Source organism: Schistocerca piceifrons, chromosome 2 (assembly GCF_021461385.2).
Source record: "Schistocerca piceifrons isolate TAMUIC-IGC-003096 chromosome 2, iqSchPice1.1, whole genome shotgun sequence".
Lineage (NCBI taxonomy): Eukaryota > Metazoa > Arthropoda > Insecta > Orthoptera > Acrididae > Schistocerca > Schistocerca piceifrons.
In genome coordinates this window covers 730,822,076-730,845,385 of record NC_060139.1, presented here as the reverse complement: position 1 = coordinate 730,845,385, position 23,310 = coordinate 730,822,076, and the positions used below count along the sequence as shown (strand labels likewise).

General features: G+C 41.0%; 1 protein-coding gene across 1 annotated transcript in view; it reads left to right on the top strand.

Moving 5' to 3' along the window:
* The window catches only part of LOC124775803 (uncharacterized sugar kinase YeiI-like), a 281,535-nt gene that overhangs the window by 10,403 nt on the left and 247,822 nt on the right, over positions 1–23,310 (top strand). Inside the window, exon 2 of the mRNA XM_047250634.1 lies at positions 22,866–22,994. Within this exon, the coding sequence (XP_047106590.1) occupies positions 22,866–22,994 (129 nt within the window). The remainder of the gene's footprint in view (positions 1–22,865; positions 22,995–23,310) is intronic.

Below are 23,310 nucleotides of genomic sequence, written 5' to 3'. Positions count from 1 at the left end.
ATAGGACTGTAAATAATAATTGTGATGAAAATCGTAAACAAACTGCATTTAAATGGGGATTGAGAGGTCGAATGGTATTTATTGGTAATAAGTTTAGAGATTAATTGCCCTGCCCTGCAATCGAGAAATTTTTGTCCCAGAACACGTGTAACAGATAGTTCTGAGGCTTCCAATAGGTTTACTGTGGCAAGGATGGAAAGCCCCACTTCAGAATAATTGAATCCAAACTGTTTTACAAGCAGTCAGTGAACAAGCTACTGGATTTTTAATGACTAGATATGTGACCAGCCATTGCCGAATTTGAGGCGACTTATAATTCTAGGCAACCTCCCTCGAAGCAACCTTAGTTGAAGGTAACGCACATGAAATACAAATAGTTATATATTTAGTGTGCTTTATCCCACCATTCTAGAATACATTTCACATAAAGCTCCCTTACGTAGAGAACAGCCGAATTGCATCAACGACAACAGCAGTGCTAGCAGACCGAATGAGGAGGACAGATACTTCACGGATTTAAGATTTTGTAATCTTGCATTTTTTTGTGAGAAGTAAATGATTTTTGATTTATTTTATTATTACCCTATTATGATTTAGAACACAGAAGCGAAAAGAGATAAGTGCAATGACCTGCTACCGAGTCGCTGAACATTGGCGAAGTAGCACATATTCAGTGTTTTTTAGGCTTTCATATAGATAATCAGCGCGTATGTAAATTGGAAACAGCATTACACATCAGAGTAAACGCAGCTAAAGAAAGTGCCACCTCCTCAAATTTGCACTTAACTTTGACAAAATGTAGTAAAGATCACTTACCTCCATTGACTTCTAGGCGCCTAACTTTTTTTTCGTACAGTACTCCATTTGTTTTATTTTTATATTTGTTTCTTATCTTTTACAAAGATAGTCGAATTCTTAAGACCTCTATTCTCACTTTGGATCTCGATTAATTACCACAATGTCCAATGGTGAAGATGGCATGTAAGTGCTGTTCTGATGGTGAACTGATGATGGTGAACTGATGATGGTTTTAACTATATTTTCGACGCGCTTAATATCACTTCGTGGGATTTTTGTCTTCAGCCTCTTTTCCCTTGGATCCTATATAATACTCAGGTTTTTAGGTATCAAAAACAGCTCACATTTTGCGGATTGAGGTCGGGGCAATGTGCAAGCCAGTGCGTCTCTAACACTGCGACTGAAATCTTGTAGAGCTCTACCATATGTAAACCATACGTTTCTTCTTATTTTCAGGAGCATCTCCTGTAGTAGATCTAGAAGGTTGTTCTGAATGAAGTCCCTGCAGAAAGTTCCTATAATACGTGCTGGGAAATGTATGGCCCTAACAGTCACTTGTAATTTGTAAAGGGCCCACGATCCCTTACCCAGGGATAAATACATTTTGCCTCACACAATTCGATGGTAGGTAGAATGGATTGTCAAGAGCTGCGAGCGCTGAGTGAGCGAATGTGATGATAGTCTGGGCGTAGCCGACAGGAAGGGAGGGTATACCGTTGTCTGAATCGCGGGAGAAAGTATCCCGTGATGTATCGACTGTGTGTGTCCCCATCGCCGCGCGGTCACCACATTACCAAATCGTGATTAGTGATATTACTGACGGCAGTTCAAGAAGTTTGTGGAGTGTCGAAAATTCACGCACCCGCACCGGCCACGCATTGGAGTGCAGTGAATATTGAGTATGCTAACTATTGTTATACAGTGTGAACAAATACAAAAGTCTGACATCTGTGTAGATTAACCGTAGTTAGAAGTGTAAGACGAAAGTAGTGTCTTTCTCAGATTGCATCTACCACAATATCGCTCAAATAGTGTAAAATATCTTGACATTGATTATTGCAAAAACCCCTTTCCATTGTGTTTAACATTGTTGAGCAGCAGCATTCTGATTAGGAACAACTCCCAGGATAGCTACAACCGAGTAGCACTTATCAGTTAGGTCCCGGTCACATAAAAATTAGAACTCATGCTGCTATTCGCTTATTAACAATCGACGGAATTTAATCGGGAGTAATTCAAATCCTAGCCTACATATTAATCTTAAACAAATGACTGTGCTGCAATCGGCCCAAAACTAATGACTGTGCTGCAATCGGCCCATGTGTGTTGGTTGTGGAAATTGATTATGCCATCTCTTCAAAACGTTGCCTTGCCTGTGAACAAAATTGAAGAGTCAAACAATGGACTGACAATTTGTGCAATAACCCATCGGTAAAAGTTCTCCCGTGGTGCGTGAGCGGCAAACGTAAGGTCGTGTACATGTTGAAAATGATACGAATACGTGAGTTGCTCGTGAAGTATCCTTCGTGCTCAACTTGAAGATGAACCACATACCAGGGCCATTTGTCTTGCGCTGTTGCCAGGCTCTTAGACACCCCGTAGAGCGTGCTCTTCCTAGCTACGCGTACGAACAACGCATGGTCTTCCTTGATCCATAGTTTGTGGTGCTACGAATCCTGTGTCGACAACACGGCGGTACACAGCACGAAGATTGGATAACTCGGCTGTCTTCGGCATGGAAACGCCACCTGAATACAGCCGTGCGACTCGTGTCCCTTACCATTCGTGTGACAGTATATAAAAGTAGTGTCTGCGTGCTCACGAAATAAATGTATTATCATGTTTGAACGGAGCACTTTCAGTTAACTCATTACCTGTAAGACATATACACAACGGAGACGTTGAAGACGGACAAACGACGAATGTAAAAAAAAGTCTCCCTGTCAACTAACGCCATCTAGGTTACAATGAGTCGAACGGGTGCCTAGATAAGTAAAGTTGTTTTTGTACCTGGAAAGCCGTTGGGCGTCACCTTTTGTTAATCACTCGAAAACGAAGGATTTTCGGACACACGCTTTTATTAACCTTTTCTGCATGTTTTGGTTTAAGGAGCCATTTCCGAAAGTTTGGAAAAGTACTTTTGAGTTACCTTGTATATGCAGGGTGTCTCCCCTAAGAGAGGTCAGTCACATTTCCCCTCGTGTTTCAGCATATATTTCCGATTTCATGTTCGTGTCGTGTATCCGGAGTCAGCCCAACAATTAATTTACTGCATGTTACGTCCTCCATCCGACGCTCAGTGCCGACAGATAGCGTCGGATTGTTTTACATTACAAACAAAATTGTTTTAAAGTCAGAATTTTACCAGTCCATTCTAAAGTGTTCCCAAATTAGTCTAGTGCGATATTTGTTTTATCGGTGTGTGTTAATATGGACAGCAAATTAGGAAGAGTAAACAGCAACCCAACAGTGACTCAGCAGCGCTACGTGGTTGGCGGTAGCAGTCAGCGCCGGGCCAGGGCAGCGGTGCCACTGCTGGAGTACTGAGTGTTCTTGGAGTTTTACTGTCTCTGTTTATACATATTGATAAAGAGAATGTCGGACTCGACTAATCTCTAACAGCTCTGTCAAATGGACACGTAAAATGCGGCTTTAAAAGTCATTTTGTTTGTTTGTAACACGAGTCAAACGAACGCTTACCAACGGCTGCGAGTGTGATGAGCACACACACACATCTCACTTTCAGAGAGCGTCACAGTGAACGGTGCGAAGCCTCGCCCGTGTAGCGCTTCCACCAGCAGCAACGTGCAAGACGGCTGCTCACATGGTTGATGTACAGGAAGTTTCACAATTCATGTCACACCCTTCTAGGGGCTGTAGTGAGGACTAAGTATATCAAGTTTTTCAAAAGAACTCATGTCCGGAAGCGGTTCGTTTCCGTGTTACAAGCAAAACTAAAGCTAATCAGTCGCACAGTAGATTGCTCTCACCTAGTTCGCCTGTTACGGTAGGCTACCCTCGTGATGTCGTCTGTTTTCATCTGTCATGTTTCCGTGCTTCCTGGTGATGCGTCAGTTGACGTTACCGTGACTAGTACTGCAGTAACAGAATGCCTGAGTACACGTTCGCAGAATGAAGATATGTTGTCAATTTACGGTGAAACTCCCCGTAGTGGAAGAGCAGCCCAGTGTCTGTATCACGAGTACTTTCAAAACCGTGTGACTCCATCTCATTCCATGCTTGCCAGAGTAGAAATACTGCGGGAAAGTGGAAAATTCACAAGCGATAGAGCGAACTGTGGTGCACCAAGAAGGCGACGCATAGTCGTATTGGAAGAAGAGGTGCTCACCAGGTTGAAGAGACTCCATCGACGAGTACTCGAGCCATTGCACGTGACTTGTATGCCTCTCACTCGTTTGTCTGGCGTGTTCTGCATGAACAGTTAACTTCATCAATATCACCCACAGAAGGCACACGCCATGCTCCGGGCGGATTGTGTGTTGCTTCTCAGTTTCTGTACTTGGTTTTTAGCCCGTTGTGTAGATTTTCCTCGGTTTCCAATCAGAATTGGGTTCGTCGGCAAAGCGCATTTCAATAGGGAAGGTGTTTTGAACACTCGAAATAACCACGTTTCGGATCAAGAAAACCACGGAGATTTCGTCACACCTACGGCACCAGTGACTGGGCAAGTATCTGTGTTGGTCGTTTGACTGGGCTGTACATCCTTCCTCCCTCTCCACCTAACGAGTACCAGGTACTTGATATTCCTGCAACAAGTGCCGGTGGAGTTTTTGTAAGATGCGCCACTGCATGTCCAGCACAAATTGCGGTTCCAGCATGATAGCGCGGCAGTACATCTTGCAGTTCGCGTCTGAAACTGTCTGAACGTAGTCTACGTTGACAGGCGTATCGTCGAGGTGGACCACAAGCTTGGCCGCCAAGACCCCAGATTTAACCAGTTGGATCTTTTTCTTGTGGTGGCCACATGAAGACTCTTATTTACAAGACCCTGTCCAGTCTGAGGAAGACCTGGCTGCATGGATCATAGCTGCGGCAGAAGTGATTAAGCACATACCACGCATGTTAGAGTTTATGCGAACTTACTGCGCAGATACACTCTGTGCACCAAACTGCGAGGTCGTCATAACAAACAGCTGCTCTAATATCACAGTAAAAAGGAGTGAAATCTGTACATATTGTTTTCCTTGTAACATGTAAACGAACCGTTTCCAGACACGTGTTCAGAGGGAAAACCTGAGCCACCAAGTCCTTTCTACGGCATCTAGAAGTGTGTAACACGAATTGTGAAACATCCTGCACTGCGTGTCTGACTCGTCGCAAACAAAAGTTCCTCAGCAGGCCACTGGTATCTCTTTTCTTTTCATTTTTTAACATTTGACGGTGAGACATTTTACACATAATACCTATTAAACATCATGCACGGAAAAACAGGATGTGATTTGACCTGCAATGCCAGATTCCATCCGTTGCTGTGCAAGTAGCTCTCGTTCAAAGTGCATGGTCGTTACTCTTTGAATCAGAGTTCGGTTCCGCCATAGGGCTATTTTTTGTCCCCGTCGTGCTGGGTGGCAACGGCATTTGTGATACTTCTCTTGTCTTGATGACTACAACACTGACGCATATTATTTGTAGTCCTTAAGAGAACAGTTGTAGTACGAGCCAACAAAAACTCAAGAGCTAAAAAAACTCAAATTTTAAACAAAATTCATCCAAGTTATTTTAAGGGGCATCCGCTTCGTAGGCGCGAGAGATTATTATTATTCCGAGGATTAAGCGGTTTTAGACCAATCAGTAAATCATTATTATTATTATTATTATTATTATTATTATTATTATTATTATTATTATTAATTACAGGATTAATTAATACAAATGTCAATTACTAACATTTTTCTGTAATCCTGTTATCTTCTCCCAAGCCTCTCTATTCAGGGCGTCGTCCTTAACGTACACTGCGATTCTTCATTACCTTGTTCATGCGTTCTTTCAGGAACGATGTGATATGCCGCGTTTACGTCTGCCAGGTGGTTTCCATTCAAAAAATTTGTTTGGCCATCGATGATCTGGCATTCTTGAAAAATGCTCATACCACTTCAATAATTTCGATTCTATCTATCACTGTTTCATTTGCCCTCATTCTAGCTATTACTTCATTAGCTTTTTCTCGATTCTTGATATTCTAGCTCTCCTTCGTAAATAATCCGTTTCCACAGTTATCAGTATTCTTTTGAGGTCAGTAGTTAAAATCCATAGGGTTTGTCCGTTACATAATTTTTCTTTCGGGAAGTTCGTATTTCAAATAAAAGAGAGAGTAAGTAATCGAATAATTACTCAATTCTTTGGAACGAATGAAACAGGTAACAATAAGCTTCTTTTTCAAATTACGCGGTCAAATGTAAGTGCCAAACAAAACACTAATCATTTTGCTTTTTATTCGAGAACATTAAAACTCACTATTGCTCTCTTTCGAAAACATACAGGTCCAAATTAAGTTGAACTATTCACAGAAGTAGCACACAGAACGGTAAATTAGGTGCAGCAGAAAAAAAATCATTAAGATAAAACTGAGTAAGAGAGAATAAATGTCTAACGATGAGTTCGTACATTTTGGCCTGGAAGTAAAATTACTAATATGCTGGGAAAAATAAGTTCAATTATTCAGCGTTATGGGCTGTAATAAGACGTGTCACAATATTTATTAAAATCCTTCTGTACGTGTGTAATGATCTCAAAGAGTCGAGGAGGTACGAAATTACGTATTTCAACAGACAGGACAAGCGAAGAATATCGGAAATTATGTTTCGTTTCTCCTTAATTTAAGTAAAATAGAAATCAATGCTTTCGATGGTCTGTGGATATGAAACTACAGACGCCAGCTGGTGAGACGCACTACGCTTTGCTTTAATGCAATTAGAACTTGAGAAAATTTTATGTCCTGAATTGATATTGTTTTTAATTTACTCAAATAAATGCAGAGAAAAGGTGCCTATTATGGGGGAGCTCGCTAATGTGACACACCTCAATACTGAATAAAGTGCTCAGTTCTATAGGGAAGTCTCAGAACTTAGTTCTCACTGCGCCTTAGGCTTAGAACAGTGGCAATGAGACAATTACGTATCTGGATATTGTCGAGAATCCTTGATGTTGCAAGTGTCGAATTTCAAGTTTTTTTTTTAGTGTATTTTCTCGTAGAGCTTTAATATCTGAAGTTGAGTAGCTGTTGCAACGACATTCATTAGATTATATCCTTCACAAACTACCCTTTCAAGCGCTATAATGTACTGGAATTCGAACCGAAGGGAGTAACTATGAGGCTATGTTTCTGGCGCCAAATGGCTTATACCTAATATTGGATACCACCGGTCTTCAAATATTCGCCGGTGTCGCGTATTAGGCGACGCTATCCCATATTAGATTATCTTCAACTTGCCGTCTTAGTATATGGATTCAGATTCACATTTTTGCTAAGTGGTTTGACAATTTTGCGAACTTTGTGACGCCATCTGGTAATGATGCTGATCTGTTAATACTTTATTGGTGCCATATCACATTTGTGTGGTAGACAAAGCAAGAGAAGAGCATGTTCACATATCTGTTTACCACTCCATTCCAAGCATAGAGTGCAGCATTCTCTGTGTAATTCCTGGAACCCTTTAAAACGCATTGTCCCCAAGAAATAGAAACCTGGTAAGCATATAACTCAAGTCAAGTAGTAACCTCGTTTTTCATTACGAAGTAATTTGGAGAGGCCTACCTGAGAGCACCAACAATGGAAACTGCTATAAACAGCCTCTGGAAAACGGGACTCTTCCCGTGTAACTGCGTCTACTAAAAGACAATGAGTATACAATACGCCAGGAGTTTGACATGCAAGATGAAAACAACGGAGAAAATCTGAATCGAATGGTATCGGGTCAGCTCCCAAAATCAGAAAGCAACATCAGAAGCTGACAGCTACAGTAAAATTAGTACATTCCGGATCTGTTCAGTAGGTAAATTCGTCTCAATAGAGTGAATGTTTGAAACAATTCAAAGAGAAGAAAGTTATAGTTCAATCAAAGAAGGGTAGCGAAAGTTTTGTTCTTGAAAAAGATAAACACAGGAAACAATCTTTCATTCCTTCAAAGTCTGATACAAATTTAAATGACAATGCTGCAGATGTAGGAACTGGAGAAGAAGAAAACAATGAATGCATATTCTGCAGTGATCGTTTCTCTGAAGATTAGTGTAGAGAAATGAGCACAGTGAATGGAATACTGTTCTTGGACTTCCAAAGAATATTTACTTGACACACACACACACACACACACACACAAATTACAACAAATGTTGTAAAATGAAGTGAGACAAGGAAAGTTTCATGAGGAACACGCACAATAGGCATGGCCTCCTCAGACGAGGCATGGAAGCGGGCAGTCCTGCTGTAAGTCGGCAGAGCGTTTCATCGAGTGCGGCATACCTCGGCTACATTCGTTTTACGCTTCCAACATACAGTGAGATGAAAAGTCATGGGATAGGGATATGCACATACACAGCTGGCGGTGCACAAGGTATAAAAGGGCAAAGCGTAGGCGGAGCAGTAGTTTGTACTCAGGTGATTCATGTGAAAAGGTTTCCGACGTGATTATGGCCGCACGACGGGAATTAACAGACTATGAGCGCTAACTGTAATTGGGGCAAGACGCATGGGTCATTTCATTTCCTAAATTGTTAGGGAATTTAAAACTCCGAGATCCACAGTGTCAAGAATGTGCCGAGCATACCGAATTTCAGGCGTTATCTCTCACCATAGACAAAGCATTGGCTTACGGCCTTCACTTCACGATCGAGAGCAGCGGCGTTTGCGTAGAGTTGTCAGTGCTAACAGACAAGCAACAATGCGTGAAATAACCACAGAAGTGAATGTAGGACGTACGACGATCGTATTCGTTAGAATAGTGCGCGGCGTAATTTGATGTTAATGGGCTATGGCAGCAGACAGATGCGAGTGCCTTTGCTAACAGCACAACATCGTCTGCAGCGCCTTTCTACGGCTCATAGCCATATCGGTTGGACCATAGACGACTGAGAAAACATGGCCTCATCCGATGAGTCACGATTCCAGCTGGTGAGAGCTTATGGTAGGGTTAGTGTGTGCCGCAGACCCCACGAAGCCATGAACCCAAGTCGTCAACAAGGCACTGTGCAAGTTGTTGGTGACTCCATAATAATGTGGACTGCGTTACATCGATTATATTGCATCCTCTGTCCAACAGAACCAGCTGAGACCACTTGCAAGCCATTCTTGGACTTAATGTTCCCAAACGACGATGGAATTTTTATGGATGACAGTGCGCCATGTCACCGGGCCACAATTGTTCGATTGGTGTGAAGAACATTTTGGACAATACGAGCAAATGATTTGGCCACCTAGATCGCACGACATGAATCCGATCGAACACATATGGGACATAACCGGGAGGTCAGTTCGTGCACAAAATCCTGCACCGGCAACACTTTTGCAGTTATGGACGACTATAGAGGCAGCCTGGCTTAATATTTCTGCAGGGGACGTCCAACGACTTGAGTCCATGCCAGGTTGAGCTGCAGCACTGCGCCGGGAAAACGGAGGTCCGAAATGGTATTTGGAGGTATCCCATTAGTTTTGTCGCACCAGTGTACCAAACAGACAACACAGTCTAAGAAAAGCAAATGGTATGCGGGAACGCGAGTCCTTTATCACTGCAGTGGAACTCCACAGCCTGAAACCTTCCAATGCTGTTACACAGCTACCCTGTAACTGAACAGATTCGCTTTTTTTTCAAATAGATAAGTGTTATAATGTATGTATAAAACAATGTGCTGTAATTATACGCAGACAAAAAACCTAAAAGGTCTGTAAGCAAAATCATTACAATATGAAGGGAACAGACACACGTTGCTGTTGCCAGTGTTTATTGCATTAGCACTGGTGCGAGCTGTACACAACCGAAGATACCAGAGCTTATCAAGGCATGCGAATAGTTTGGTTTCGTCGACTGTACATGATTACCTTCCATGTAACTCTGGATTTGGGGCTATCGATAAGTCTGTCTCCTCCTCCTCCTCCTCCTCCTCCTCCTCCTCCTCCTCTAGAAGTCTCGAAAGACTTTTATTTAAATGGACTCGCAACCACTTTATTTAATAAATAGCATTTATTTTCTTCGCATGAATGTAAAATAAATTCCTCTATAACTTATGGAAGGCATTATGCGATGTCCGTAGTTCTCGGTCTGTAGCTTTTCAGTTGCAAAAACAAAAATAGAGCAACACCACTAACTTCTGACATTCTTAATAAACCAACGACCAGGCTCCGCACTGCATTATGCTGTCCGCTTCTCAACCTCAAATCAGGTAAAATCGCTCCGCTCAAACAAATTTGAAAATATTCGCGCAGTTAGTTCGCGATTAGATACTTTACAGCATGTAAGTCGCTGGCTTTCGCCTTCGATCCTACAGTAATTTCTTATTTATGGAACGAATCTTCCTCGAGTCTAACACCGATAGCGAAACACCTCCTGAATAATAATAATCACGTGGCAAATTCCGTTCCAAAAAAGTGTATTTGTTTTTTACGCCGCACCCATAAAAGTTAGACGCCCCAAAGAGCCGACGAAGCCTGAAATGTTACGTATAATCTGAGCTGATACTGCCTGAGCAATTACTAGATGTGCGTAATAATATAAAAAGGAGACGAAAATAACGCGGTAACAATTTGATAACAGCTACACTAAGATTTGGTTTTACCGATGTTACTAGACTTACGCCATAACATAGTGTTAGGTTTCCTCAACAGAAGACTAATGTCAAACTAATTGCGTATGTGCTGCGAGCAGAAGACAGTGAGCCAAGGATGTCTGAAATGGGACCACATCTTTGAGCAAACGCAAGCTATGCAGAGGTGTTACTGGAATTGCGAAATACGTTACAGACATACGACGACAAGAGAAGAAAGAGTTCGAAACTCAGCCAACAAAAAGTAAACAATTCACCAACTACGACACAAGAGCCGGCTCCGCAACCTACTAAACCGAAATCTGCGGAGAACCAAATTAAGGGTATGAATACGGAAGTTTCAAGAAATAGGACATTCTCTGCTTTTCCGTTATTACCAGTACTGCCTCGTGGCCATTAAGTTTTCAGCAACATGAACACCAACCAAGAACGGCCCTACTGAACAAGCACGTGGAGTGTTGCTCGAGAAATGGGTGTAAGCCATTCCACGGTTGGCGTGTATGGAATGAAGTTGACTTGCACACTTACCGCCTTCAGACAATTCGACCTCTTAACCCATTTGATTTTCCGTGTCACGTTGACTTCTGCCATTGGTTTTGCACCTGAATTCACACGCTTTGTAGTTGTTACGTATAAGGCATCCATTACGAGTAAAGGTCTGTTAAAGAGACGCAATCAACATGTGGGGGCAGGGGAAAATCTGCACGCCTCATTTGCTCATGGTCAGCAAGAGCGCTTTGCCGTCAACGTTTGGGCTAGTTTGATAGGCATAATCTGGTTGGTCTATACATGCTCCTCTGACGACTGAATGACAACAGATTCTTGATTTTCTTAAGGAAAACACTGTCAGAGTTATTGAAACATGTCACAGTGAACATGCACCAGCGCATGTGGTACCAACATGTTGGCGCATCGGCGCACTTCGCTCATGCGGTATGAAGTCATTTGGATGAGACCTTTGGTGCGAACTGGATAGGGCGCGGTAACTTAAAAATTTTACATCGGGAAAACAAAGGTCAAATGTTAAATATCCTAAAAGAGGTAAAATTATGCGAGCCATCAAGCGCCTTCCCTATCATACCCTACATGGACAAACTGAATTAAAGCACCGTAGCATCTTGGCAAATTTTGAGCGTCTCAGTAAAAGTTTTCATGATGCTCTGTTCTTTCTTTTTCCCCCTTAGCCTTTCCCATTTTCTCTCTCCACCCCTCAGCCCCCCTCTGTCCTTAACCCCGCCACTCCACGCTCTTTTCTTCTCTTAATGCGTTATACGGTCCTCGGTGTTTACCAAGGACACATCTAGATTTCTTACGTGCCATGCTTTCAAGCACATTTTAATTTTTTTTTTAATTGTATATTCTGAGGTCACTAGATCTTTCTGAATCGTGAAAAATCATTGGTTTTGAAAATAATTTTATAATTTATATGTTATATTTTAAAGTTAAGGATATTGTTATTAATTTCAGCTAGATCTATTTTTCTTTCCGTAATGTATGCCTCTAGTGGTCGTAATTTCAGTAATTAAACGCCTTTAGTTGATGTTTTTCTTAGGCTAACACCACTGAATAGGCGTTATTAGAGATACGTTTTAATACAGATTAACTGTCACTGTTATATTTTTCATATAAGTTTTAAGATATTGTATTCGGACATCCTAACTTTACCTGTTTCATCTGCGCATGCCCGAGCCCTCAGCAGGTTAGCTGTGTACTTTCTCGGTGTCAGTATCTCACAGTACGCGGTCACGTCCTGTGTTCCGAGAATACGCATATGCTGGAGATGTATGTGTTTCTTTTATGTATGTGTTTCCTTGTCTGTTAATAATCCACTTCCTTGACGTAAGCCATCCAGTTTATCGGCTATTGGGTCACTTCCCTGTAAGCTCCCCCGCTCTTCTTTAAAGTAGCCGCTCATCAGGTCCTGATATGGTTCTCTTAACGTACTTCGGCCGGGAAGTAATCTGTTTAGGCTCCACAGACCATTTTGGACTTGGGATCCCTACATATAACTGATTTTGATTCATTGACGTTGCGCCAAGTAGCGGTTTATTAGTTTCGCCAGACAACGAATGTTGGGTTCCATGTTCTGTACTTTAGCTCTTATGATTTAGTTACACGAGCACAATTTTCTCTGTTTCATATGTTCTTTATAAGTTCTTTAATTTTTTTCATATTAGTGGATATTTTAAAGTCAGTTACTACTTCATAATTCATTGTTGTGCGCATAACTCCTAAGTTTGTCGTTTTCAGTTCCAGGAAACCTGTTGTGATCTCATAATAAAAAGATTAAATATAGCTGAAGCTGAAACTCAGTCCCCAAGATGTTTATTTTAAAGTAATCACTGAAGGAAACTGTGCTACTAGTAGCTATGACGTGGAAAATGATAGCTTATAATTAATATTTTAGTTTCCCTTAGGATAAACAAAGATTGCAAAGACTGTAGCAGAAACTAGAAACGAACGAATTTCCTCCCTAAAAACGTCTCGAAGGATGATAAACAGGTAATTTGCTACAATTCATTGCTAAAAATTGATTCTTTCGGGCCGCTTTTGCTTTCTAGGAAATGATTTCAAATACCACTACCACATAATTTAATAAAACAGATACTCGGTAATACGATAAAGGTTAGCACAAAACTTCAAAAATAGTAGTGGCTATTCCTCCTCTTCCCACAGCAAAAACCTACATCTGAACGATAACTGGGACCCAGATACCACAATTACTGAAGAGCATCCACAGCTCAGATTCACGTTACCTCGAAACTCCGTTGCACAACCTTCTGCAGTTTTTCCTACACACTTACTACTGTAAGTCTAATAAAAATAAATCATAATTGAGAAATATTAGTAAATTCAGATATATCGATGGAAGAAAATGTACAACAGAAATTAAATGTATCATTGCTGTATATATACTCGTACTTTCCAAAGAAATTGAAAGTAAACAAAATCTGCATCTTGCAGTTCGTGACAGCTACTGTAGAGCTAGAGGCTTACTCTTGAGGTGTATTTTTGTTCTCGTGAATGTGATTTGTAATAATGGTTCAGTTGAGTGGGATCAAGATTTTCGTCTTTCTTGCTTATTTATTTATTTATTTCTGACCTGTTAATTTTCGTTTGTAGCGCGATTCCAATTCTTTTATCTTTGCTTTCGGTTTATTCTGCTGGAATGTGGTAGTAGTTTTCCAATTAAGTTGTTCTTTTCTTTTTTTTTCTTTGGGGGAGGTCTGGCATCCCTGTCTTCGATTTTAGCTATGTAATTCAAGCCAAATATTCGATTCCATTTATTCTCTCCATCTTTTGTTCCCTTTAGTCTAGAGGAAATCGTCTGTGCAATAGTTCGCATGTGTGTTTTTTTTTGTGGTATGTCTGGTATTTCTGTTTTCGTTGGAGCTATGTAAGTCAACCGAAAAATTCGATTCCAGTCTTGAGATTCATGTATTTCTTTGTTCGGTCTGTTCTGGAAAAATTCGTGTGTTCAATTTTTTGATTATCTTGTTATTTGTTGGGGGGGGGGGGGGGTGTCTGGTATCGCTATCTTCGTTTCCGATTTTGTTTCCTATATTATTTCGTTCCGTTTATTCTAAAGAAATCCATGTGCCTGAATTTTCGATATTTTTGGTTGCCCTGGAATTATCTTGGCTTTATTAGCTTCTTTGTTTTAGTTTGTCTACCTTCCCCCCCCCCCCCCCCCCCCAAAAAAAAACATTTATTCCCGGAGTTGTTCCATAATTTCAGTTTATTATCTGACTGAAATATTTAAAGTGTTTTTTATGTTTGTCTTCAACCGTAAATATCTATATTGTGGTCGCCGTTTTGAATGCCCTGCTACTAAATGTTGTCTGTGGTTGTCTCATAACTCGTGTAAACTATGCTCTTTACTTCCAATTTGACGCCATCGGACAGAATCAGACTTTGCTCTATTCCCGACCTTGAATAATACGACTATCCCAAGTGTGTAACCCGACACCGGAAGTCTTTGCCAGTGACCTTGGGATAAGATCGTCATCTTGGCTATTGTCCCTTTAAATCGCGCCCCTTTACATCCTGTTTTGAGGTCAGTGTCTACTTAAATAAAAAACCGGCAATACTACAATGCTATCGACAACTAGAACCTTCTGAAGAGACCTGTAACTTCAGTTAGTCGGATAATGTTGAGACGTGCATATTTCCTCTTTCCATGCTCACCATTTAGGATCTGAGTGAGACTCTTCAAATTGCAATTAACATGGAGAAGACGACGGGGATCCAAACCACTTCATATTGCTGTGTTCTAAATGTGCCTGTGAAATACTGAAATATTAATCATATGGAATGGTTTTATTATTTGCAGCAAAAGCCTATAAAATTAAATTTAAAAAAAAATATGCAACGATACTCATAATTAAATATACAAATGCGAAAGACTCATGGGAACACTAAATTCTCAGATTTTGTAAGAGTATTCTGTGACTGTTGAGAATAATAATTATTCCGTGGTGAGCTGGCGGATGGGACATAATATCGGAACCATTGTACAGAGAGTCGGGACTCCATTGGAATTAAACAGAACTATTTCAACCAAACAAGAGTATATTACATTATTTAACATTGAACAGTAATAAGTGAAGTAGTAAACTCACAGGAAGAAGAGGCAGACGAGCGACTGTCCAGCATCTCGACGGATGCCAGGTAAATTAATGTCGTTGTTATTTTATCAATTTACGGACAATTCTGCATCGTACTGTTTAGTTGAATGGTTTCATTATGCTCAGCGTCTGACAAAAGAATTCGTCTGCTTTTTATTCAAGAGCGAATTTTTTAATCCACCTTTTTTAATCCATTGTAGCCGCTGTAGTACACTGTACAGATTTCCAGATAATTTCCAGGAATGATTGCCTATCGAAGTCGCAGGGTCCAACAGATACATATCGAACGTGCGATCGTAAATCGATCATGCAACTCTGGTGGCGGGCGTTATGAGTATGTTTACTGTATTCACTACAGCAATGATAAAAGAAAAGCGTTACAAAAATACTTGTAATTGCAAAGGAGAAGACTTACCTTACTCGTCGTCGGTGTTGTCATGTTAAAATCCATTACGGCGATCTGGACGGATAATTTTGAAGAGTGGAACCATGTATTCTTGCTGATACTCGTTCGTTTTCTGCACTGTTCACAAGGAAATTGTAACGGTGTTTCAGCATCTAAACTGTTTTGACGAAGGTTTACACACTTCGTACCACCAGTGTCTACACAGTCCCTTCTTTCCTTGTCCGGTAGTACTCCATTATTGCGACAAAAAGTCAAGCAATTTTATATGCTGCATAAACAAGGAATTAGATTTATCCATGAGAGAGAATCCGCCAAAGAAACATCAATAACACCAGACGTTCCACTCACTAACGACATAAATAGTCTGGGTTTCCCTAGAAACTCACAAATAATTAGCGGAGGTATGTAATTTACAGCAACTACGGAAACAACGGGAAACATATAAAAATGACGATCACAAATAATTGATCACAACGCCCGCCACCGGAGACGCGTGATCGATTTAAAATCGCACGTTCGATATGTATCGTTTGGACGTGACTTCGATAGGCAATCATTCTTAGAAATTACCGATTTCCAGAATGAATCTTCACCCTACAGCGGAGCGTGAGCTGATTTGAAACTTCCTGGCAGATTAGAGCTGTGTGCCAGATAGGGATTCAAATCCTGGTACCTACCTTAGCCTTTCGCGGGTAAGTTGTATACGGACTGAGCCATCCAATCCTGGGTCAAGATCGGACGTAAGTCGTGTTTGGGTAGCTCAGTCGGTATAGCACATCCTTTACAACGGCAAAGGTCCCAAGTTCGAGTCCCGGCCCGGCACACTGTACAAGTTGTAGATGATAATTTGCCTCGTGTACTCTATTCGTGATAGCTTCACACTATCAAAAGGCATATTTCAGGCAACAGTGTCAAAGATTTTCTTTAGCTACAAATATTGTTGATTTTCCTAAGAAGGGACCGGTTAGTAGGACATGTTCTGAGGCATCAAGGGATCACAAATTTAGCATTGGAGGGCAGCGTGGAGGGTAAAAATCGTAGAGGGAGACCAAGAGATGAATACACTAAGCAGATTCAGAAGGATGTGGGTTGCAGTAAGTATTGGGAGATGAAGCAGCTTGCACAGGATAGGGTAGCATGGAGAGCTGCATCAAACCAGTCTCAGGACTGAAGACAACAACAACAACAACAATAGGTTGTGGGGTCAGCATTGCTTCGCGCATCTATTTTTCACAGTTACCCAACTGATCTCTCTGCACTCCCCCCTCCCCCCTTCTCTACTGTCAGCCATTCCATCCTTCAGTAGGTGATTCATGTTAATATTTTGCAATCATGACTTACTAAATTGATGAATTATAAGGGGCTAATCTGAGGGCGTTGCTGCAGCGTGTATGCAAAGGAGTGCAACTCCGATACCCATACATAAGCACCGACATGGAGGCAAGAAATTAGTGTGACGTTGATGTCTCTTCGGTGTGTGTGTGCATTAAATACGGAAACGTAAACTATGGCGACGTTGTTAGCAAATGGGTCCAAACAGGACCATGTTCTGCCACTCTTTTCTCGGCATCAGAAGGACAGCCACCGATAGGCATCCATCGGAGAATGAATGTCTGTCAAAAACCACCATCCTGGAAAATTCTGACAATACTGTTACACCATAACGCATGTCCCCATATAGCAAATGACAAACGCAGAAGCTGCGCCAACTCGAATGGGGGATACTCGAACGTCCACCCTATATATCTCCCCATGCCATTGTCACCCTTTTCGTGCCTTAAAAAAGGAATTGAAGGGTCGAAGATTCCTGTGGGACAAAGACGTGCAGCAGACAGTTCCGTACTTCTACACGCAGCAGGACACACTGTAAGCGTAACTGGTATTTTCAACCTGGTGCTTCGGTGGGATAATTGCCTTCGTGTTTACGGCGATTTTGCCTGATTGGCGTATCGATTCCGGACTGTGCGGACATCGAACGGAAACTTTCTGATCGCCCCCCTTACAATAGTACATCCGTTAGCAATTGCCCTCTTTGTTACTGAAATAATTACGTAAGTCAGTTCTTCAAGAATGTAAGAACAACTGATCTAAAACAGCATAATATTACAATTTAAGAGGTTTTTTTGGGTGGAGGAGAGGATGGTAGAAGAATGAGGAAGAGGTGCAAAATAAAAAACTCGTATGATAGTAAAATATCTAAAACAAGACTTCTACGACGAACATTTCAAATTGATTCATTGTTCATCATATGCTTAAGCAAATATATGGCTGCCAGTGTTGCTACCCTTCACACGATCACAACGAAATTCACTGCATAAGTGGTGTAAGCCGATGAAATGCATAGCGAACTGTCAAGGCTTCGGAGAGGAAACTGTAAAATGTGCATTCCAAGACTATAGCACGGGATGAATGAGGACAGTTCGGATCGATGCCTTCAGTCCTTCGACTGACTTGAACACATGATTCGCGAGAACACGCAAGGAAAACACATTTTCAGACGAGGCGCAGTTCAGAATGAACAGTAATGTAAATAGCTACAATTCTGCATACAAGATTGTTTGTACAAAGAAGTGAGTGAGTGTACCAGCGGTTAATTTGTTGAATGGTTAGCAATCACACGGTTTCATTCGTGCGTTATCGTTTGAGGGCTCCCTTACGAGGTATGACTATTTCGACATACTGCGACCATTAATTTTTTCTTCCATTGTAAACTTATTAGCAGATAATCAAAAGAGATGCAACACAGGTCTACTTGTATGTCACTAGATGTTCGATGGATTGGTCGCCGAGGTTATTATTAAATACACTTCAATCTTTAGAGACCTAACACCTTTCGACTTCTAAATGTAAGGGAATCTTTAGGGAGAAGTTTATACGAGGGTGGAACTTTAATAGTGGCAACTATTTATCTACAGCTCGTACAAAATATATGTGTTTCAAAGTCGTCCAGCAAAAATATGGTCAGGTCCTGCAGAAAGTGTCATCACTTCTGGCCCTATGCTGTTCATTTTTGGAATACAACTTACGACCTTCTTAGAGATTGAAGTGCAGGACCTGACCATTTTACAGGACAATGCTCAAGCACGTACAGTGCAAGCTGTTACTGATTTGTTTGAGTGATGGGGCTGCTAAGTGCTATACCACCTACTGCACTCCCCTGACTTAGTCCCTCGTGGGTTCAATTCGATTTCTTAACTGAAGGAAACACTTCACGGCATTCGCTCCAGGGCTGCTACAAATTCGTCGGGCAATAGGCTGCGTCGCTCAAACTGTCAACACAACTGGTACTGCTAAGAGTATCCAATGACTTCCGCATCGCTGGCAACGGGTTATACACAATGCTGGTGACTACTTTGAAGGTCAATAAAACTTTGAAACACGTGTGCTGTAAATAAATAGTTGCCACTATTAAAGTTCCAACCCTCGCAAATACATTTGTAGTTGCTTCGAGAATGCATCGACGTATCACGTGCGCTCATCACAGAGGATATTTTGATAATCGAGCAAGACAAGAATGGTTTACACATGCTTTTATTTCAAACATTTTGATTATCAAGACAAGAGTAAATTTAACTGGTTTTCGCTCTTTTTAGCTACGTCATACTTACTAACTTCATCAAAATAAGAAGGAACATTGAATAAGAGTGCTGTGGCTGCGAAACACACAAAGAGGCGAAGGTAGGACTTAACGCTTCGTGAGTATCGCACTTCTGCTGTGGTACTGTTTTGTAACAGACTAAACGAACATGACGAAGGCAGTGTATCTGTTGCCATGGAACAACGCAATTTGTGACAAAATTTCTTATGAACATCGGCGCGAATTCCGCTGAAATTTGGAGAAAAATGTCATCATAGTTGGCCGTAGAAACGCTGTCAAGTGCAAAAACATAATAATGGTATGAGATGTTTTGTGTGCATCTTTTTACAATTGTTATCACCCCTGAAAATTTAGAGAGAGTATAACAATTGTTCTTGAAAACCTCAGATACAGGTACACAGTGTTGCATAGGTTTGTCAGGTGGGAAATGTTAAGACCATCGTTGTGCAAGAGCATACCATTTTTCACTATCTGTGATCTAGCTGGATACATTACTATACCTTATACCCTGAACCTAAATGAAGCAACATAGCATGGTGTCATGGACATTTCCTGTCACCCAAGGAAGTTTCATCAGACAGTCTCCTGGCACGTGAAAGGTATCTTCGATGCTGACATTTTCATGACAAGACACTACATTAATGCGGAATATTGCTTAGGGGTGCTTTAAAAGATTTCATTGGGAAGAAAAGGATGGGATTTCTGCATCGGGATTTATCTCAAAGGTAACGCCTGTTTTTACGGTGCTCAGATCGTACGGCTACAACAGCAAATGGTGTGTGTTGAAGCGGGAGCTTTTTCCCCATCCTCCTCACTGTTCAGACCTCGCCTCCCCCTTAATGACTACTTGTTTGGAGCTCTTAAAAAGCACTAACAAGAGAAGAATTTCGCAACCTGTAAAGCACAAGATTAGCTCTTACCTGATGCATTATGGATATCTCGGCCGGCCGCGGTGGCCGTGCGGTTATAGGCGCTTCAGTCCGGAACCGCGACACTGCTACGGTCGCAGGTTCGAATCCTGCCTCGGGCATGGATGTGTGTGATGTCCTTAGGTTAGTTAGGTTTAAGTAGTTTCTAAGTCTAAGGGGCCGATGACCTCAGATGTTAAGTCCCATAGTGCTCAGAGCCATTTGAACCATGGATATCTCGGTCGGTAACAGCATTGCTAGCGAAAGGCACAGCTATAATTTAATAGGATGTTCCTTCTCGTAATAATCTTATCTACTTACAACACTAACCCCAAAAATATTTCTTAAGATAGTTTATTAACAATGTAAAACTAGTTACTTGTAATGCGGTATCCAAACATCACAAGTCGCAGAGAAAGAAACACGATTTTCACAGGATCTTCACAACTACTGTGAAAGTAGATTTTTGTGCGAGAACAAGATCAGCATTTAATAGAATTTATTAGGGTACGCTTTTCTGTCATGTGTCTCATATATTCTAGGTGCTGAATTAGTTAAGTTAATATTTTTCTCGCAATGTTTCAAAGGTAAAAGTCTCTTCTCAGACAATTTTAGCACCGGAAATGTCTTATCATGTAGTCGCACTACTCGTTTTTGCAAATCAGTAGGTTCATTAGTGTGCAGAAAAACATTACACAAAAACTCGTTTTTAATTTCAGAATATTAAGAGTTCTTGGAAACAGAACCGTTACCTTACGTATTATGCCATCAATAATATTAAACTTATGTAGTCAAATCTAACAAAATGTCGTATGCAAAATATTGGAGAGTTTTGGTGAAGGATAATAATAGCCAACCTGTTGCACAAATTTTATTGAATTCACCTGGTTTCGATACCAACTAACAATATCTTCATCAGAATATGTTAGTTACCTATAAAAATTTGTAATCAACATAGAAGAATAACAAACATATCAGAATCCTTAAGTAGTCACTAGAAGTATTAAAAACAGAACAAGTATTGCAAACGTAGGTTCACACTGCATGCAGAGATAAGACCATATGAGCTTGAAGTGCTCAGGTCAAACAAGTGAAATTCATCTTGTGAAGCTAACGTTAAAACCGAGCCGCTAGGACTGATGATATGCGGGCAGTATATCGAGGCAGTCGACCGCCACCGTAAACAAACTAGAACTGACGGCTGTCCGCGGAGTGAGGAGCACCGCCTCCCTATCGAAGGGCTGCCATTACTATGCCCGCATTCTGTACTTCGACGAAAGCAGAACTGACATAACGGTCAAGATGATCGCCGATTCCTTTTCTTGTGGCGAGGTCTCTTTAGAGTCCCTTCACGCACGAGGATTAGTCTCTTCACTTATTTCAAAATTAGAAAAAACAGTCCACAAAGCAAAGCAAATTGAAGACACAAAGCATTTGGTAGTGGCTACAACACAATTGTTCGCTGCGGTTAGCAGTGGTAGTTCAGGACCGAACACTACCGGTATCTTACGCAACCATAGTTCAAAACTTCCCCACCTAAAACTGCCACGTTAGTGTGTCCGTTTGTCAACAGCTTACGCCGCTATGTGGAAACAGGAAACATTCAGCCGTTCATCGGGCTGTTCCAATATATTTACCACCTAAAAAACTTAGCTGATAGGAATAACTATACTGGTTAATTGTTATGTACCTTCCTTTAACAATACCTTAGAGTTAAACACAACAGCAGAGTCACTGCTTTACGAATATTGCTAATAATGACAGTGACGAAATCATTTTTTTCTCTCAGTACAATACGTAGGTACCAGTTCCTACAGAATTCGTCGTCTGCTACAATACAGATATTGATACAAAGCTGCCTTTTTCACTAATAATATTTTGCAAAAAAATCTAATTCACTGTTTGACATCTTCGATTACGTTTTACGTAATTCAGGAGTCTCTGAAATCACCTGTGATGATTGCCCAGTTTATTACATTAGTCAGACCGGAAGAGCCATCAGTATCAGAGATAAAGAGCATTTATTAGGAAGAGAGGGTACCAGTAAGCGTAATTCGTCGTTTGCGTATCATTTGCTTTTTACAGGCCACAAACCGATGTCTAAGTTACTACGCAACATAAAGAAAAGAACTGGAAATTTTAAAGCACATGTCTGTCGATGATGGTCACATTCTCAGTGAACAGCTACAGTTGCGGAATAATTTATTTAACGCCTTCAAACAGCTGTTAGCAGCTATTTGATATACTGTCGTTCTTTGGCTGAACGTCTTTACACGTAGTTCTGTCATCATTTGACTCTTTTAATTATTGTTATTGTAATTCATAGCTGTTGTTCCTACTATGCTAATACTGTCCATTTTGAGCGCTTTAATCGTGTCTGCACTGGACAGATGGCACGTATCAATTGCTGTTTTATTTTGCAGCATTTCCTGTTATATTTAATGTATTACATGTTTTTATGCTTCTGTCATCAAGCTTGGGCTCTAGTGCTGCTTAAGGATTTTAATGTGGATTTTATTCTCCTATGTTGATTAAAAATTGGTGATAAGTAATATATTCTGATGAAGATACCCTTAGATGGTATCGATACCATATCAATGCATTAAAATTTGTGCAGTTTGCTGGATGTTTTTACGCTTCGTTGAAACTTAAATACGGTTGCTACACGTCAGCCATATTCAAGATTGTAATATTCGATTGTGTTTCTGACGTAACACAGTATTATTGGAGCTAATAACAAATTTTTTTCGTAGGACACCTCCGCCGTAGATATTCGTAGAGATGGTCGGACAGCTTGCTACACTGCAGTTCTTGACAAGCACGGAGAGTGCCACATGGGAATCGGTGACATGAACATCCACGATTTAATTACCCCTTCTTTGGTAAGTACAAACATACAAATACGTCTTTACTTGTGAAACAGCACACTAAATAAATCTACACCTGTACTCTGTAACTCACTGTTAAGTTCGCGTTGGTGTGTGCTTTGCTGTACTATGAATTTACAGATTGCTTCTCATTCCGTTCGCATAAGAATGGGAGGAATATATATTCTTTATGGTCCCCCCACCCCCCCCCCCCCAAAAAAAACCATGGACCTTGCTTGCTGTTGGTGGGGAGGCTTGCGTGCCTCAGCAATACAGATAGCCGTATCCCAGGTGCAACCACAGCGGAGATGTATCTGTTGAGAGGCCAGAC